Here is a 20,501-nt window from a genome sequence, read left to right on the forward strand (position 1 = left end):
TGTTCTCTCTAGACATCTGGAAGTCCTTCAGCATGACTGTATGGTTAATGTCTGGCAGAAATTGACCATAGAATCACAATGGAGGACCTCAAGATGCCTATACTTTTTTGGACACAGGTAAAGGAAACTGTGTGTACCAGTCTCATGGACACATGATACTGTACTACAATGCACTCTACTTGTGTCCGTCCTTAAAGATTACTTGGAAGCTACAGCTAGTGAACTATGCACAGCAGCTAGATTTCTGATGGAAACAAATTAGTACAGACAGCATGATACTGGTTTTAAAGAGATTGTACTGGTAGCCAATAAATTTCTAGTCTAAATTCAAGGTGCTGGTGATGACATTGTCTGGAATCTTGATATGACAAGATGTCTCGGGAGGTGTGCTGTCTCCCTGGGGCAAAGATCCATGATGTGACAAAGAGGCTGACAAGACTTGTCAAGCCTACTGACCATTACCCCTTTCTTTTCGTTCATGTGGGAACCAATGATACTGCAAGGCACAGCCTTAAGAATATCATAAGGGATTATGAGGCTCTGGGTAGGAAGTTGAAAGAGGTGGATGCACAGGTTGTCATCTCCTCTCTTCTCCCAGTCGAAGGGCATGGTCCAGGAAGGGAGAAGAAAATAGCGGATGTAAACAACTGGCTCCGCAGATGGTGCCGCCAAGAACGATTTGGATTCTTGGATCATGGGCTGCGGTTCCATCAGGAGGGACTTCTGGCAAGGGATGGGTTGCATCTCACACCAGCTGGCAAAAACGTCTTTGCCAATAGTCTCAAAAATTTGATCAGGAGGGCTTTAAACTGAGATATGTAGGGGAGGGAGACAGTATTCTGGAAGGCAAAAAGGCTGGAGAAAATAGTCAAACTGTCATAGAGGGAACAAGGCAAACAGTGCAAGGACCCAACAGTTGGAGGCAAAAATGTTTGCACAGGCAGCAAGTAAAGGGAACACATGATCTTAAATGTCTCTACACTAATGCACAGAGCATGGGAAATAAGCAAGATGAACTAGAAATCCTAGTGCAACAAAGCAAATATGATATAATTGGCCTCACTGAAACCTGGGGGGATGAGTCTCATGACTGGAATGTAGAAATAGAGGGATGTAACTTTTTAAGAGAAACTGGCCAAACAGGAAAGGAGGAGGAATAGCCCTATATGTCAGGGTCATTTACACCAGTGAAGAGATCCAGGACATCAATCCTGGAAGCCAGGTGGAGAGCATCTGGATAAAAATTAAAGGGCAGGGAAACAACAAGGATGTTATTGTGGGAGTCTACTACAGATCCCCAAGTCAGACAGAGGAATTGGATGATGCCTTTCTAGAACAGATGACCACACACTCAGAAAGGAGAGATGTAGTAGTGATGGGTGACTTCAACTACCCTGATATTTGTTGGAAGTCAAACTCAGCCAAATCCTCATGGTCTAGTAAATTCCTCACTTGCCTCGAAGACAATTTCATTGTCCAAAAGGTGGAAGAGGCAACAAGGGGGTCAGCTATTTTAGATCTGATCCTAACCAACAAGGATGACTTGGTTAATGAAGTGCAAGTGGTGAGATCCTTAGGTGGAAGTGACCATGTTCTCCTGGAGTTTGTTATACAATGGAGAGGAGAAGCCAGGCATAGTCAGACACACATTCTAGACTTTAGGAAAGCTGATTTCAGTAAACTTAGAGAAATACTGGGGGTGATCCCATGGTCAGGAATACTAAAAGAGAAGGGAGTTCAAGATGGATGGGAGATACTGAAGGCACAAATTAAAACAGTTCCAGTGAGAAAGAAAAACGGGAGGTGTCGCAAGAACCCAGGATGAATGACCAAGGAACTTTCAACTCGGCTAAATTTAAAACGGAACATGTATAAGAAGTGGAAAAATGGGGAAATCACCAAAGAGGAATTCAAACAAATAGCTAGCATGTGTAGAGATAAGGTCAGAAAAGCTAAAGCACAGAATGAACTCAGGCTTGCTAGAGAGGTTAAGAACAACAAAAAGGGCTTTTATGGATATGTCCGCAGCAAAAGGAAGACGAAGGAAATGATAGGGCCACTGTGTGGAGAAGATGGCAAAATGCGAACAGAAGACAGAGAAAAGGCAGAATTACTCAACACTTTCTTTGTCTCAGTCTTCTCAGAAAAGCCAAAGGGTACTCAACCTGAGGATAATGGAGCAGAGGACAGAATAGGGGAATTTGAGCACAAAATAAGTAAAGAGATAGTACAGGAATACCTGTTTAACCTAAATGAATTTAAGTCTCCAGGACCAGATGAACTACATCCAAGGGTATTAAAAGAACTGGCAAATGTAATATCAGAGCCATTGGCAATAATCTTTGAAAACACCTGGAGAACAGGAGAAATGCCAGCAGACTGGAGGAGGGCAAACGTTGTCCCTATCTTCAAACAGGGGAAGAAAGAGGATCCAAACAATTATCGTCCAGTTAGTCTGACATCTACACCAGGAAAGATTCTGGAGCAGATAATTAAAAAGAGAGTCTGTGAACATCTAGAAAGCAATGCCATAATCACAAAAAGTCAACATGGGTTTCAGAGAAAGAAGTCATGCCAGACAAATCTTATCTCATTCTTTGATAAAGTTACCAGCTTGTTAGATGAAGGGAATGCTGTGGATATAATATATCTTGATTTCAGTAAGGCCTTTGACAAAGTTCCCCATGACATTCTTGCAAACAAGCTTGTAAAATGTGGGCTAGACAAGGCAACTGTTACGTGGATTTGTAATTGGTTGACCGGACAAACCCAAAGGGTGCTCAACAATGGCACCTTTCCATCCTGGAGAGAAGTGACCAGTGGGGTCCCACAGGGCTCTGTCCTGGGCCCAGTACTGTTCAACATCTTTATCAATGACTTGGAGGAAAAAATTGGGGGAATACTTATCAAATTTGCAGATGACACCAAATAAAGAGGAATAGCTAATACTCCAGAGGACAGGATCAAGATTCAAAATGACCTGAATAGACTAGAAAGCTGGGCTACAGAACATGAGTGAACAGTGCGATGCGGCAGCTAACAAGGCCAATGCGGTTTTAGGCTGCATCAATAGAAGTAATGTGTCTAGATCAAGGGAAGTAATAGTACCACTATATTCTGCTCTGGTCAGGCCCCACCTGGAATATTGTGTCCAGTTCTGGGCGCCACAATTCAAAAAGGACATTGAGGAACTGGAGCGTGTCCAAAGGAGGGCGACTAAAATGGTAAAGGGTCTGGAAACCAAGTGCTATGAGGAACGCCTTAGGGAGCTGGGTATGTTTAGCCTGGAGAAAAGAAGGTTAAGAGGTGATATGATAGCCCTGTTTAAATATTTGAAAGGATGTCATATTGAGGAGGGAGCTAGCTTGTTTTTTGGTGCTCCAGAGACTATGACCCGGAACAATGGAAGCAAGCTTCAGGAAAAGAGATTCCACCTCAACATTAGGAGGAACTTCCTGACAGTAAGGGCTGTTCGACAGTGGAACACACTTCCTCGGAGTGTAGTGGAGTGTCCCTCCTTGGAGGTCTTCAAATGGAGGCTGGATGGCCATCTGTCGGGGATGCTTTGATTTGGATTTCCTGCATGGTAGAGAGTTGGACTTGATGGCCTTTGCGGTCTCTTCCAACTATGATTCTATGATTCTATGATATTTGACAGCAGGGTTGCTTCTCTATACGTCTGCAGGATGATTGAGATCAGCTGAAGGAGCTCTCCTCTTTGTCTTTGTAGTGGATGCAGTACATTGTGTGAGGATATATTAGAGGGCTCTCACCTTGGAGACTAGATTTATGCCAACACTGCCTTCATTCTAGCACCTACTTAAAATGTAGCTTTTTTTTAATTAAAGTATTTGGAGTCTAGTGGTTTTATTCAAATCTGTATAGATACATAGCTAGCTGTTCTAACTTATAAAAATTATGCAAAGGAATCTTGCAGCATCATGAGACAGTCTCAAAATTACAACATATCTTTGCATATGGATATTCCAGATTTATACCACTATGTCTCTGAATTATAAATAACTGGTTCCTCGTGGCTTTATGATATCCTTTGATAAGCTCAGCATATTCTTCTAGTACCTCACAAATGTGTATTTGCCAAGATATCCTTTCTGGATTTATTATTATTATTATTTTGGTGTAAAAGGTAACTTGAAACATATTTTGCCCAGTTGTCATGTAGTAATTGAAGGATTACATGCATAAAGGTAGCTCAAATGTGCTTTAACTGTGAAAATAGGGAGTGATAGAGATATAAGGCAGGTACAAACTTGATTTACTACAACCTCAATTGGGACAATTGAGACAGTGGGCTAAATATGAACATGGAGAAGAACAATGTTGTAGCTTCATGCAGTAAAACTGACTAGCTTCAAAGTTAGAAAGTCGTGAATAAAAGGATCATAGTCTTTTCCTAAGACAATGCTTTGATGAGATGCATCTGGTTGCCATCCTAAATGTGTGGAATTCCTTGACATTATAAAAATGATTTTTTTGTTGTTGTGGTAGTTTCTGAGTTTCCCTTTTGACTTTGCCAGTTTGTAACATTCAATAATAATAATAATAATAATAATAATAATAATAATAATAATAATAATAAAATTATTTATATATCACCCCATCTGCACTTGGCAATTATGTCTGGGTATGACTTACTTGATACTTTGTAATGGATTTATGTTGAGAATAATAATGTTGAGAATAATCTGGTCATGCAAAGATATGATCAGTGCAAAACAATGTCCACACTTGGTCATGTGTCTTTGAAGGTGAGTGTGAACAATTGCTGCATGATAAGAAACAAAAATGACAAAGCACAATAGCTGGCAAAAATCCTCATCAGAAATGATGTTGCCTTGTATTAAGTAGCATTGACAGATTCTGTAATATTTGAGAGGAATGCTGTCTGAAGTGAAAAGGCTGAAGTGAAATGTGAATGTCCTGAATAATTATATATACGTGGTAGATCTTTGTGCCTTTCACATTGATAAAAAGCCTTTCCAAATTTCAACTGGTAGCTTTCTTTCTGTAAAATATAATTATTCCTCCTTGAACTGCATAACTCAGGCATATTTTCTCAATCTAGTATTTCTGTTGGAATGTTACATATCCAGGCCCGGCAGAAGCAAGGATGGCCCTATTTCCTGTATATCAATTTGCATGTATCTCTGTGCAAATTCCAAAATCTGTTTGCACTCATTGTAAACTTATAATCAATAATTTTTTTTAAAAAATGAAACCACATCAACACACTTTAAGACTTCTTGTTGGCTTATGGCAAAAAATTTCAACAGGCCATATCATTTTCATGATTGCAGGTGGTCTTAGAGTAGATTTTTTTAAAACCCTTTTAAAGAATCTTCTGCAGTTTTCTAGGTGAATTATTACCTTTATTTGGGACTAGAATTTACATGCTAATTAATCATTTGTACTGCAAAAGCACATTGTAGCTGTAAAGCCACATGTTTTCACACTGCCTCCTTGCACTAGTCTCAGAAAATTGTCCATACAAATGGTGCATCTGGGTCATGATCTGAATACTTTTTCAAAATTGTTATTCCATGTGATCTGATAGTTCTGTGCTGAAGTGGCAAGTTTCTACTTTCATCTTGCTTGTCCCAGAACATGCAGGGCAACACAAATTTGACTTTCAAATTGAGCCTATTTGGAGCTCTGAAGTTGAATTGGGAAATTAGCTTTGTTGGATTTATAATATGCACCTGGACAGGTTGAAGTATTTAATAATGTTTTAACAATATCACACTAACTGTTACAGCTCTGTTATTCCACTTTAACTTGCTATGGCTGCCTCCTGTGGAATCCTGGGATTTAAAGTTTAGGAAGGTGTATTTCGAGTTCTCAGTCAGAGATGTCTTAGGTCTCACTAACCTACAAACCCCAGAATTCCACAGGAAGCATACATTGTTGGAATGTGAGTGCACAGTCTTGCGTCGTAAGCCCTTGGGAGGATAATCACCAAGCCCTTGGGAGGATAATCTCGGAGCCATCTAGCTGTTCAGAAATCTCCTCCTTCCTTCCAGATGCTGATAAAACATGCTCTTCACCAAAGTGACTCTTTAATCTTTCAGTTGCAATATATACAGCTACCAGTCCAGCAAGCCCGCAGTCTTGGTTTTATCTTTGATTCTTCTCTGTCGTGTATCCCTCAGATCCAGAGCACAGCCAAGGCTTGTAGATTCTTCTTATACAATATTGCCAAAATCCAACCATATCTCTCTGCCTCTACTGCCAAGATCCTGGTCCATGCCCTAGTGGTCTCATGACTCGATTACTGTAACGTCCTCCTGGCTGGGCTTCCTCTTTCTCACCTCCGTCCTTTAATCTCTGTCCAGCATTCAGCTGCACGCATTATCACATCCGCCCACCGCCCCGAGCACATGTCTCCTGTGTTGGCATCCCTTCACTGGCTCCCCCTCCCTTTCTGTATTCAGTATAAGCTCCTGCTGTCAACGTTTAAAGCCCTCCATGGGCTGGCCCCTCCTTACTTATCAGACCTTCTTTCTTCTCACCTTCCCACTCGGGCCCTCCGCTCTGGTAGTCAAGGTCTGCTGTCCCAGCCCAGGATTTCCTCTGCCCCATCTCGGATTCGCCCCTTTTCACTAGCTGCCCCTCACTCCTGGAACCTTCTTCCTCCACGAGCAAGAGCCATCACTTCTTTAACCAGCTTCAAAACGGAGTTGAAGACCATCCTGTTCAGAGAAGTGTTCCCAGGCATTGCATAACTGTCACTTGCTATTTGATGTTCTTTTGGTGCCTGTTTTATTGAATCATTTCCTGTATTGCTATGTATTTTATATGTATTATCCTACTAGAGAGGCAGGCTAACTCCAACAGGCCTCCCTGGAAGAAGTTTACCCATCCATTAAGAAGCCAAGCCCTCCCTCCAGTCCATCTGCCTTGGTCCAGGCCTCAGAGGTAGAGAAGAACTGCTGGCCCTCATCCCCTTCCCCTCCACCACTCCCTTCTCCTTTTGTGTTGTGTCTTTTTAGATTGTAAGCCTGAGGGCAGGGAACCGCCTAATTAAAAGATTGTATGTACAGCGCTGTGTAAATTTACAGCGCTTTATAAATAAAGGTTAATAATAATAATAATAATAATAATAATAATAATATAACTTGATTATCTGTACTGACCATTTTGTTTTATTCTGCATTATGTGTGTGGTTTTTTTAATTTCCATTCTAGTATTGTGTATAGTAGTTTATGTTATAGGAATAGTTATAAATCTTTGTAATGTGCCATGTAGATGGATGCACTATATAAATAAATGATGATGATGATGATGTCCCTGAAACTTGCCAAAGAAGGACATCATGGATCCTGGTTTGTTATTCTCCAGTTTGGGGAGGGGATGTTACTGCCAAGTAGCAATGGGCATGTTTTCTTGGTGCAGTCAAACAAAGAATCACACAGGAGCAGAGAACACCACAAGTTTAATCCACCTGTGCAGTTGAAGCCAGTCAGCTAAATAGTTTCACAAAGCTGACTGAGTAAAATTAACAAGCATTCAAGTCTTTTTATACATTTTTGGTTACAAAGCAAGTAAACATTGGCAAAACATTCTATTAGTATTAATCTTCAAGTTCCATCTTGTCTCCTCCCAAGTTCCTCTGAGCCGAGCACAACTCGTCCCTCCACATTTTCAGCTTTGACTTTTGCGAATTTGATTATTCATGAATTTTATTAAAAATGTTCTCTCTAGGAACATCTAGGTCCTCCAGCGCAACTGTATGGTTAACCTTAACCAAAAGCCACATTGAAGGACCTAGAGATTCTTAGAGAGAACACTCTACCTAGGCATTTGTAGATCCGCCTGTGCAATTCGATGGTCAATGTCTAGCAGATGTTGACCACAGAGTTGCACTGGAGGACCTAGAGATTCCTAGAGAGATATTCTCTTAGGTAAAAACATAGTGTTTTTGTTATTTGCATTTTTTTTCCACTTTCATGGGGGTCCTGTGCCCATAACCCCAGTGAATGTGGAGGGACAAGTGTATATCTTCCACAGTGCATGCGACACCCTGTGCCAAGCTTCATTAACATATTTAGGAATAAGGTTTTCACTTTTGTGATGTCAGTAGGTCAACAAAGTTTACATGGAATGTCAGTCTCATTGGTTCATACTAGTGTTGGCTGGTTTTAACTGGTCCAGGCTTGCTCTAGCCTACTGCAATGGGAGGCACTAGCCTGCAGCAAATGGGAGGATATAGTCCAGTGGTTCTCAACCTTCCTTATGCCACGACCCTTTAATACAGTTCCTCATGTTGTGGTGACCCCCCAACCATAAAATTATTTCCTAAGACCATTGGAAATATGTGTTTTCCAGTGGTCTTAGACGACCCCTGTGAAAGGATTGTTTGACCCCCAAAGGGGTCGCAACCCACAAGTTAAGAACTGCTGATCAAGTCCCTCATCTCCACTTGGCACATTCTTTTCAAGGTGGGCATCAAGAGTTCAAACAAAGATGATGAAACTACATTTGCAAAATTATCCTTTAACAATAATATTAAAACTTGCTGATGTAAACACAACATTTCAAAAGTGGTTTCTTAAATTAAAACAGCACTCACAGTTGAAATAGATGTTCAACTGAATACATGTTTTATCAGCATGGGTTTTGAAAATGGAGTACTTGAATACCAAAGAAGCCCATTATTTATTTATCCAAAATTCAGGCCAGGCAAGACAGTAATTGGAGGTTACTGAGAGAGCAGAGTATCAGTGGAGTCATATCATGCATGCTACTGTAAGATAAACCCTCAGTTGTTGATGCTGGATGCTATTAACTCCTCCAAGTGAGAGTACAATACCTATTTGAACTTATCCTTGGCTCATAAAAACTGCACAGCAAAGTTTTTTTTTTTTAATAGAACTATCCAACATTTTATTATTCCAAGGGGGTGCTGTCGTAATACTTCTGCACCACTACTTCAACACTACCATTTTTTGTTTGCTCCTTTGCTTTATTATGCCACTACAATCAGAGAACCAATTCATCGCAATGTGAACCATGTAATCTCTGAAGCATTAAAGCCTTTGATGTTCTATACCATACATAAGGTTTTTAGTCTGTTGCCGTTTGTCACCAAAGAAATGAATGTTAGGCTGTGAAATTAATTTATCCATTATATTTCTGTTCAGTTTGTTTCAGATCCATGTGCCAGCAACCCTTGTCACCATGGCAACTGCAGTAGTAACAGTGATGGCTATCTCTGTGTTTGTAATGAAGGCTATGAAGGTACAAACTGTGAACACTCATTTTATAGTCCTCCAGTGACTGGGTGGACAGAGTCAGAGGCACTAAGCCAAAGCAGGCCAGTATCAACCACCATGGAACCTGACATTGCCTTGCCACAATCTCAACCAACTGTTACGCTGCCCATTTGGGAGCCAAAGGAAGATCAGAAAGTTGTGGATCTGAAATGGGATGAAGTAGAGGTAAGATCTGGTAGTCTATTATGTTCACAACTTTATGAAAAGCCATTTCCTGAAAGCTAGATTTGATCCATTATAAAATGCATCTCACAGGTCATGGATTTCTCTCCTCTGCAGCTAGTAGTGGCTCTGTTCAGTTGGTTGTGTCACTGTGACAAATTGATAACAGGCATATTTGTTCTTGAGATCAGATGGCAAAGCTTTACTACCTCTGATTTGTTGAAACTCTATGCGATAGTAAGCATTGCTGAGAGATACTATCAATTGTTACAGCTGTTGAAATCCCATGAGCTTTCATTACTGGCAGTTTAAAATGCCATGCTAGAATCTTGTAGGTATCTAACATACTATGATGTGAAAATCAATTTCTGGTTTCCTGATGAGTTCACTGATATCTTTTGGAAAGATATCGTTCTTTTCTTTAGCAAGAATATAGGTATTTGCACAGCTATAGGAAGTTAGCTTTTAAAAATAGATACTCCCCCACCCTTACGGATAGCAGTTTTAGTTGGCACCGTGGCAAGAGAGAAAAAGTTGAATTTCTGTGTTTCTGTGACTTCTGTCCCATATCTGCTTGATCTCTCTATGGTGCTATTTGCACTTTTTTAAAAACATGCAGATTAATTACATTCATGCATTTTTAAATAATATTTAAAAATAACTTTAAAAATAATATTGCTTCTATGGAATGTTATGACTGAAGTTGATTATTTGTTTTAGATTATTCCAGATGTGGCTTGTGGAAATGCCAGCTCCAATAATACGGGTGGGGGTCGCCTTATTTCTTTTGAAGTTCCACAGAATACATCAATAAAGTAAGAAACTACCCAGTTATCTGAATGTGCTTAAAATAATTTGAACTGTTGAATCTGTAATCAGTATTTTGTTTTCTATAGAAATGATAATGATATCTTACAGAAACACTGGGAGAAATCTTTATGGTGTCTCTGACAATAGGAGGATCTTCACAGGCTCTGTGCAAAATACGTTGTTCCAGCTGAGCTGTTTAAATTTCCACTCAAACACTTGAAAAATAAAACTATGGCCCCCTCTTTAGTGTTCAGCTAGAGTTAGGGATGGATGTATCTGCCAGTTTTACTTTTCTCCACATACACATTCTGAAAGTCTCGGGGTTTTTTCTCTTCAGTTTTGTAAAAATTGTGAAAATAATTCATATCAAAACAAAACTAGATGAAATTCGCAATCAGCTACACTTTGTTGCTGTTGTGTGCCTCTAAATCATTTCCCACTTACAGTGACCCGAAGGTAACCCTCTTATGGAGTTTCTTGACAAGATTTGATCAGAGGGGTTTGCTTTTGCCTTCATCCGAACTGAGAGAGTGTAACTTGCCCAAGGTTGCCCTGTGGGGTTTCCACGGCTGAATGGGGATTCAAACAACCAAAGTCTCCAGAGTCAGAGTCAAATCTTTGCACCAGCTGCACTTACCAAATCCAATAGGTACAGCTTTTTTGAACTTGAAGAGGATGATGTCCCTGCTAAAGTTGAGGAGGCTTTCAGTAAAAAAATAAGAGGGGTGGCAACACCACAAACCCAATGAAAGGTAGAGTTCTAAGAGCTGAGCATCCAGCCCCCTTTTTATTTTATTTTATTTATTTATTTCGGAGATTTATATCCCACCTTTTTCCCAAAGTGGGATTCAAGACAGCTTTTTGTCAGATGAGTGAATCTGTCAGTTTCATTTTCTACCATTTCAGAATGTTTTTAGTCATATGTTCTTTCAATTCAATTTATTTTTAAAGATGCAGATACTTATTTTTTTTTAAAAAAACAAACAAATTGGAAACATTATAACCAACCCTTAATTGGAACACTTGCAAGACCCAGAGGAGTCACCTGTCCTTTTCCCCTGCTTATCCTCCCACTCCTCAAACTAAAGGTTCTTTTCTTTCAATGGGGTAATATGTAGCAAATGGCTGCCATCTAGACAAGAGAATCTCTATGGGATCTCTTCTTTTCTGCAAATGCATGCAAAATCCTTATGTTCTGGTGTACAAATCCTATATGCCCTAAACAGACAGTAGTAAGGGACTGTAGGATTTGTAGTCTAAAATGGTGTGTGGCTAAGATTCATTACATCTTTGGTAGGAGTAACAGTTTGGTAGGGTTCTAACTGGAAAACACAATGATTTAACTGAGAATATTGCACTTTGGGCATGCTTTGAGACAACATAACTTATTAGAAAAGACAGTACTCCTCCATATAACTGAACTTAATTGGAAAAGAGGAAGACAATAACATAGGTGCATTGACTCCTCCTCAGTCTAGGAAGCCATGTCCCTCAGTGTGCAGAGCTGGGCTGTTAATAACTGTGTCTCTTGGAGGTCTCTCATACATAGGAGTTTATCAAACAGGAGGAATTTCTCTTAAATTCGAATGAAAAGAAAGTGGGGCCAGAACGCATTCACTTAAAGTCGCTAGTTTAGTGCAATTACGTGAATGCACATTGCGTTCAAACTGGCTTCCAATTGCCTGAAAATAGCATGCCATTGCCCAAATTTGCGTGTGGCAGTCTATCACACAATAACGTAAAACCACATGATTGTGTTCGGACTGACTTCCCATTGCTCGAATTTGCATGTAGTGGGTTATCACGCAATAACGTTAAACCCCATGATTGCATTCAGATTGCCATTGGATTACACTTCCACTTTCCCTTGTCTGATAAACTCCATAGAGTCAAAATAAATCAAAGCCAGCTTGATGGCCGTGAAAAAAAAGTAGTTTGTGGAAAGCATGGCACAGGCAGACTACAGTGTTGGATTCAGATCAACCCAACATTGGCTGCATTTGCATTGCAGAAATAATCCAGTTTGACACTACTTTAACTGCCATGGCTCAGTGTTGTGGAATTCTGGGAATTGCAGTTTAGTGAGATGTTTAGCCTTCCTTGTTGGAGGGCTCTGCTACCACAACAAACTACAGTGGGCCCTTCACATTTACTGGAGTTAGGAGCACAGGACCCCCTAAAAGTGAAAAAACACAAATAAAAAACTTTTTTTTTACCTGAGAGAACACCTCTCTAGGAATCTCTAGGTGCAACTCTGGTCAAGATCTGCCAGAAGCTGAATATAAAATCACACTGGAGGATGCTCAGATGCCTAAAGAACTGTTTTCTCTAGTAATCTCTATGTCCTCCCGCACAACTCTGTGATCAATTTTGGCCAGAATTGTGCTGGCAGACCTAGAGATTCTTAGAGAGAACATATGAATCAAATCCATAGAAAATCAAATCTGCAAAAGTAAAAGCTGCAAATGTGGAGGGCGAACTGTACAAATCCTAGAATTCCATAGGATGGAGCCATGGCAGTTAAATACGTGTCAAACTGCTCTATGGCTACAATGTAGATGCAGACATGAAAAGTGTGTGGCATATTTGAGCAGGTATAATCATTTTGAGCTCCTGGTTTTTGGTCTACCTTTGGAATAAAACCTTCTGAAATATTTATTCTTATGCCTGCATCCATTGTTGTGGGAGAAGTGGTGGGGAAGGTGAAGAGAAAGAGGTGAAGAATTATGCCCCATTCAGATGAAAGGGATGGGTTTGGTAAAGAAGACTGAGAAGAGTTGTTTGGCTTGAACAGGTTGAAAAGTAATGGTGAAGCTACTACTTTGGGCAGTGAAGGGTGGCTGAGAATAATGGCGGGTTACAGACCGCCATTTAGTACGTAATGAATACGTACAAGGGTTAGGAAGGGGCGGTGCTTCCACACACCCCTAACCCTAGTACGTATTCTGTACGTACAATATGGCGGCGGCCGTTCCACACGGCCGCCGCCATATTTACGTATCGGATGATGTGCGTCCGCACGTTTCGCGAGTCCGCCCCTGGCGCCTCGCGACATCATAGAGGCGCCGCTTAAAGAAGCTCCATTTTGGAGCTTCTTTTTTGCTCCGTAACAGAGCCGCGCGGTTTGGCTGCAGCGGCTCCCTTACGGAGCAAACAGCGGCGGTGGCAGATCACTGCAAAGCGGTGGTTTATAACCCGCCAATAAGACTATTTCAGAAGCATCAATTATTTCCAGAAGATTAATGTAGGGCAATATTATTACAAAGATGCTCATCATATTGCTCATTGAAAAATGCTGTTAACATTTCATGATATCACAAACAGGCTCAGCTGGTTTGGAGTACTGTATGAGAGGCCTATAATTAGGAGTATAGCTATTGGGAGTGTGTGCAAAATGAGAGCATTGTCCTCTTCAAATAAGAATTCCCACCAAATGAAATTTCCTCAAATTTCTAGCATTGCAGTAACAATAAGTAGTTCCAGCAATTTTTTCCCCTCTGTGAGAAAGTCTTCGAAAACTATGCATTTTTTTGAAAGCTATCCACAATTCAGGATTTGTTCTTCACAGAATTTGCATGTGGTTGTTTTGTGCAGAAAGTAGCATTTTCTTTGCAGGAAACAACAATTTTTGCATGCAAAATAACATTTCAACGCAGAAGTATAAATTCCTGTATAGAAAAATGCTATATTCTGTGCAAATCAACCATGTGGAAATTTTACACAGAACAAATCCCCAGTTACATTATTTTCTGCAAAGATAACAGCATTTTCTAGGTAGGAATTAATATTTCTGTGTTGAAGTATTATTTTCTACATAGCAAATTATGCTTCCTCCATATAAATTGCTGTTTTTTTGTGCAAAACAACTATGTCTGAATTTTATGCAGACTAAATCCTGAAATTTGAAGATGCATGTCAGTCCAGATTTCTACCCATCAGGATTTGTCAAAAAGGTTTATCAAAATATTTTTGATAATTCTTTCTATCCTTAGAGGGAAGACAGACCAGATTTTCCATCTCTAACAGACTGTTTCTCCAGGTGAAGCTTCTGGGGGCCTTTCCTCTTCTGCCAGTGTAGTTAGCCTGGCATAGCACATAACATGATGCTAGCAATGGTGTTCATTGGGACTTTCCCAAAGATATGTGTGTTTAAAGTTGAAGGTTTAAGTATTTGCTCACTTTTGTCTTCTCAATCTGTTTGAGGGTTTTACTATTGGGTGAAATACTGTGTATTTAAGACTTGTTGCTCTGAATCATTCATCTTTTGGTCCTGAATCTATGCTATTGATAATATGTATTGTTTCAGTGTCTTGAGTAATGTGCTGTATGTCAAGACTTTTCTTCCATATTCCACATTTATTAATTTCTTTTCTGTCTTTAGTATAAGACAAGATGCCACAGCTTCTCTTATCTTGCTATGGAAAGTAACAACAGACAGATTTAAACAGTGCTCACTTATAGATGCCACAAGTGTTACTCTTCTCCAAGCAATGGGTGGACTTGTCCTGACAGAGGAGATGCTTACGTTAGGAAACAACTATTTTATTGGTGAGTTTACTGAATAAAATAACATAATTCATTTCATAAGACAATAAAATGTGATGTAGTTGGCCCTCCATATCCAGAAATTCTGCACCCACAGATTCAGCAATTCATGGCTTGAAAATATTTTTCACTCCCCAAAATAGAAAAGGAAAACCTTGATTTTGTCATTTTATACAAGTGACATGATTTTATTATGCCATTATATATAATGGGACTTGACCATCCATTGATTTTGGTATCCACTGAAGGTCCTGGAACTAAACCTTAAGCAAATACCAAGTGCCCACTGTACAAGCATTATTCAACAAGTAGCAAAAATCAAGAAAAACTGACATATAGGAAATCTAGTAGATTGCCTTACCTAATGTGTGCCTAGTTGACACTTAAGATCCTCAGAAGAGGTATTATTGCTTGTTCCTCAGCCAGTAGAATGGTAACATCACAAAGGTGATCCTTCTCAGTGGAGAAAACCACCCTCTGGCCCACTCTTCCCCATAAGGTTTTAGTGATAAGAGGTGTTTAAAACTTAAAATACCTGTTGGAAACATCTAATTCTTATCAAGGAAAAAACCTCTATAGCAGGCTGTCCTCTCTATCCATAGAGGACAGATTCACAATATCTTAAAGCCCCTGGGGCTCCATTTCAGGAACCATGGCATTTTATGTCCAGTTATAAAGTATTGTTGTTTTAACTAATAGAACTATTAATGTTGTGCGCTGTTTCTTGGTGAAGACTGAACTAGGTTGAAGAGTTTTATATATATTCCATATGTGAACCTGCTACTGTATATTTCATTGAAATGTCAGGTTGTATTCAAAACCATTTAAATAAAATAACTAAGGAGAAATATGATTTAGACCATTTTTAAAGTACACTCCTCCCTCCCCATTCACAGACTTGGGATCTGTGGTTTTGGTCCTTCATGGATGGCAAGCAAGGAGGGTCAAAACATGGTGTGCACCTGGGAGTGCCCCCCCCCCATTGTAACCAATGGGGATTGAATATCTGCGATATTTCCAATTCATGAGGGGAGGGGTCCAGAACGGATCCTTCACGAATCGAGATGATTGTATAAAGTTTTTTGTGGGTTTTTCGGGCTATGTGGCCATGTTCTAGCAGAGTTTCTTCCTGACGTTTCGCCAACATTCTCTGAAGATGCCACCCACAGATGCTAGCGAGACGTCAGGAAGAAACTGCTAGAACATGGCCACATAGCCCAAAAAACCCACAAAAAACTATGGATGCCAGCCATGAGAGCCTTCGACTTCACACTGTATAAAGTGCTTGTCTTCTCAAATAGTATCTATTATTTCTGTAGCACATTTGGGATGTGTGACATATTTTATGTTAAGAGGTAATTTACTTATAAATGGTGCAGCTATGGAACAGATATGGGAGACTGTTGGTGACTTCAAGACATTTGTAGGTGTCTGACCTTGGAAAAATTATTGATCTGGATTACAACTCTCAGAATCCCCCAGCCAGGACAGAATTGACAACCCTGGATTCTGAGAGGTGTACGGTAGTCCAAAAATTATTTCATCCAAGCTCTGTTTCAGCTTCTGGTTGTGTTTGTGAGAGATCAATATGTCCACTCAGAGAAAAAAAGCTGAAGGATGAGAACGGCTTTTGTCTTTATCCAGCAGGTTCTACTCTCATAGTAATTTTGGTCCTATTTAAATTAGAAAAAATAATGAGCAGTTGGAACTCTTATTAATTCTAACCATCGCTTGCAGCATTTAATGGTGAAAGGTTAAGCTTGTTGACTAAATAAACAGAATACATTTCTATGTGCATTATTTTAAGCTGTGTAAAAGACAAAAAGTGTTTTGGAGACATTTTCCAATAGGTTTAATTACATTGGCCTCCGTGGGACAGATGGTTTGCTGTAACTGGAACGTGAAATTGGAGTTTGATAATAATAGTACTTTGTTGTTTTTCTAGAAATATTCTTCTCTCCATAATGAAGAGTTGGTTGCTCAGTGATTTGCTATTTCTAAGACAAATGGCTTCCAAACCAGCACAAAATGGGATTTGCACTTGTAGGTCAGCTGCAGTTTGTACAAAAGGGTTGGGGTGGGAATGGGAACAGTTTTAGGAGGGATTTCGTTCATACTTTTTTCCTTGCAAAGGATTATTCCACCCCCCACTAGAAATTTTAGTTCTCTCTTTTGGTTGAAGAGACTAGAAATGCCATGCCCATACTCAGGATCCTTTCGTTCTTCATAATTATAGCACTATGATTCCACTTTAATTGCCTGGCAACATCCTATGGAGTCTTGAGGTTGGCATTTTATTGAGACACTAGAACTCACTGACTAAGAATTCTAAATTCCTGTCCCTACACTGCCAATCCTAAAATTCCATAGGATGGAACCATGGCAGTTAAAGTGGAATCATAGTGCTATAATTCTGTGGTTTGAAAGGACTCTCAGACTGGGTACTTCTTGCAGCACTTTTAGGCTTATTCTGGGCATGGCTTCCTTCCTTTAATGCTTTCTGCCTTCTGCATGATACTCTGTGCTAGTCTCAGTCATCTCTGCAGAAGGACAAAAGAATCCCCTACCACTTTCTGTTATGATGCTGCTTCTTAGCAAATTTGTTGAGGATCAAAACAGATAATATGCACATCTCTAAATGTTTTTCCCAAATATTAAATAATCAGTGGATGGATAGGCCTGTTAATAAGGATACAGTGCTGGAGTGGGGTATTTAACTCTTCCAAATTGCACCCAACACGGGTGCAGAAATAAAAAAAGAAGTTACATGTAGCCTCTCTTCCTTAATATCTGGAATCAGGGGAAGGGGCTTCTAAGGTTGCATCTACACTGCAGAATGAACACAATTTGAGATGTTCAGCCTTCTCTGTGAGTGCCACAAAAACCTACAAGTCCCATGATTTTCTAGGACGCAGCCATGACAGTTAAAGTGGTGTCAAACTACATTCATCCATTTATACTTATTTGGGCCTGTTACAGACAGCCAAAATAAAGCTGCTTCGAGTCACAGTGGAGGTATGGTGTTTCAATGATGCATGCGTCCTAAGAGTCCAGAAGTTGCACCAAAGCCACGCTCCAGCCCTAAGGACTGGAGCATGGCTTTGGTGTGGCTTCTGGACTCTTAGGACGCATGCATCATTGAAACACCATACCGCCACTGTGACTCGAAGCAGCTTTATTTTGGCTGTCTGTAACAGGCCTTTGACTCTTATGGATGGGGTGAGTGGAGGGGCCAGTTAGACTAAATATATGCAGGAAAGATCCATTTTGTTAGTTCTTTTGCTATGGTTCTCATTTGCAGTTGAAATTTAACATTACCATATATACTCAACTATAAGTCGACCTCATGTGTAAGTTGAGGGCAGGTTTTAAGGCCAAAATTATGGATTTTGATATGACCCATGGATAAGTAGAGGCTAAAACTTAGGGGCATATAACAAAGGATCTAAAAGATGAAGCAAAGGAAAAAATGCTAAAGAACTTACAAAATACCAGCAGGCATAACTGTCTGTGCTCACACTAAAGGCTGGCTGGACAAGAGAGTAGAGGGAGGTCAGTGCTCCCATGACAGATTACACTCTTCCTTTTCACCAGGGGATAGTTCCTGGTTTGTTAATAAAATTTAAGGTACAATGTTTACATTGAACCATGGATAAGTCCACTAAGTTTTTTTGGGTCAATTTTTGTACTTCAATTTCTAGACTTATACATGAATATATACAGTATATCACTTCATTTTGATATCAGTCCGTTTGTTTGACTGGCTTGCACACAGCCACCAGAATTGTTGGAGTATTTGCACAAGACTTAGAAACATCAAATTCAAGAACTTTACCAAACCTCATTTCTCCTCCTCCCAAATAAACAGAAATCCTACTCACTCCATTCTTTGATATGCATATATATTCTGTACTCACATTGTGATAAATGAGTTTGAAAAGCATTTTGTAAAATTCTAAAAGTAATTAGCTAGTTCTGTAGATATGTGAGTGGTTTTTAAAAGCTCCTTTTAATCCATTCCCTCACTGGAATGAAAGAGACGTAACAGATTAATGCAGTTCTCTTTCCTCCACTTTGATTGCCAGTCTATGCCAGCCACTTCTGGGTGTGTTGCTGCAAAATCTAAGCTAGTCAGCTTGGTAACTCTACTGCAGGTTCTTCTGGATAGTTCTGATATGCAAAATCACAAACAATTCAGAGACATAAATTTGCTTTAGTGTTGCTTCTTGGTATCTAATTAAGAAAATTAACATTTGCTCAAAGATGCCTAAATACTGCTGAAAAGAATTCAACAGGCATCTGCGCCAAGGCTGTAATTAGCCAATCAAGGGGTTCACTGTACAAACAATATCTGTGCTAGAAATAATGCTTTGCATGTAGAAACTGTCAACAAGTATCTTCTGATTTGGTCATGCAGCTTCTCTCTGCTGGTAGACAGGGAGCTTAAGTTACAAGCAGTTTGGAGATAAGAGGTTGAAACTGGTTGCTTAGAAGTACCCCAGGAAGGGAGTTTCCCCAAAGTATTCCACTTGAAGCACTGTCATCCCCCCCCCCCTTTGCCTCCTTGAAATAGTTGTTGTTTTTTGCTTTCCTTCCCCTTGTTGTGTGCCTTCAAGTCACTTCTAGCTCTAGAGTATGCTTGCCTTGGAAAAACAATTACTAGAGATCAGTGGGAGGGGGCTATAGTTTTTGTGTTCTGATAGCTGGTCTCATTAGGAGATAGAATGCTGGCCTTTGGTCTCATGGCAGATGGTTGACTTCCATGTCAGTTGGGTAGTGAATCTAAAGGAGATCTCCAAGGTTTTGAACCTAGTTCAGCATACTTTCAAGAATCAAAGTAAAGCCTGAATTCACAACTGCTTTGGTCTCATCCAAAAGGGCTTTTCTTATATTCCTGCATTGAACCAAATTGTCATATGGCAGATTTTGAAGTTTTGGTTTAAAGTTGACAGTTCATGTTTCAAGCCATTTTTGGGTGTTTTCTTTGGGGGGGGGGGATTTATGCCTTTTTTGTTTTTTGAATCTTTATTTCTCAGTTTTGTAAAATTCATAGCATAGGATTGTGTTAAGGAAATGCTCTTCCCTCATCAAAACGCAACACATTTATTTATTTAATGTATATCCTACCATTCTCTTGACTTGGGATAAAAGGTGGTTTCCAATAAGGCTAATACAAAATCAAACTAAAACCTTACATTTTCATTCAGGGGAGTGGATAGCTTTATCAGATACTGTGGTGTCTTCCAGGAAACAAAACATCCTTGGTGAACTCCATTTAAAACAAGCCTGTATATCAGCTGGGTTATAGAAATACCCAAAATGAAGTTGTAATATCTGGCTATATTGTTGGCACAAGGTCAATTTAAAAAATTGATCTGTTGAGTAACTCTTCTTTTGTTTGGCTTTTTGAATTTTAACACATTTCAGATATGCTGCTTGTTCTTGCAGTTATTACAAAGTTAGAGGCTACTGAGCAGCTTCACTGACCGTTTGCTCTTAACCAGATGCTGTTTGTTCTGTCGCTGTAATAACCAGTTCTGAAACAAAACCGTATGTATCCTTTTGAGGAATGAAATCAGTGACTAAGGAATTTCGTTTAGTTTTCTATGTGAGAATTGTCACAAAATGGAGACAAATTCAGTGCATCATTCCAGTGAAATCATACAATGTTCATATTTACACATTAAACA

The 20,501-nt window shown here is 39.7% G+C and overlaps 1 protein-coding gene across 1 annotated transcript in view; it reads left to right on the top strand.

Moving 5' to 3' along the window:
- DNER (delta/notch like EGF repeat containing) overlaps positions 1-20,501 on the top strand; it is a 190,536-nt gene that overhangs the window by 84,770 nt on the left and 85,265 nt on the right. Inside the window, exons 2-4 of the mRNA XM_089509155.1 lie at positions 9,163-9,459; positions 10,177-10,271; positions 14,648-14,814. Coding sequence (XP_089365281.1) covers positions 9,163-9,459; positions 10,177-10,271; positions 14,648-14,814 — 559 coding nt within the window. The remainder of the gene's footprint in view (positions 1-9,162; positions 9,460-10,176; positions 10,272-14,647; positions 14,815-20,501) is intronic.

The sequence above is a fragment of the Sceloporus occidentalis genome, unplaced genomic scaffold (genome assembly GCF_023333645.1).
Source record: "Sceloporus occidentalis isolate IW3139 unplaced genomic scaffold, rSceOcc1.0.p SCAF_2, whole genome shotgun sequence".
Taxonomy (NCBI): domain Eukaryota; kingdom Metazoa; phylum Chordata; class Lepidosauria; order Squamata; family Phrynosomatidae; genus Sceloporus; species Sceloporus occidentalis.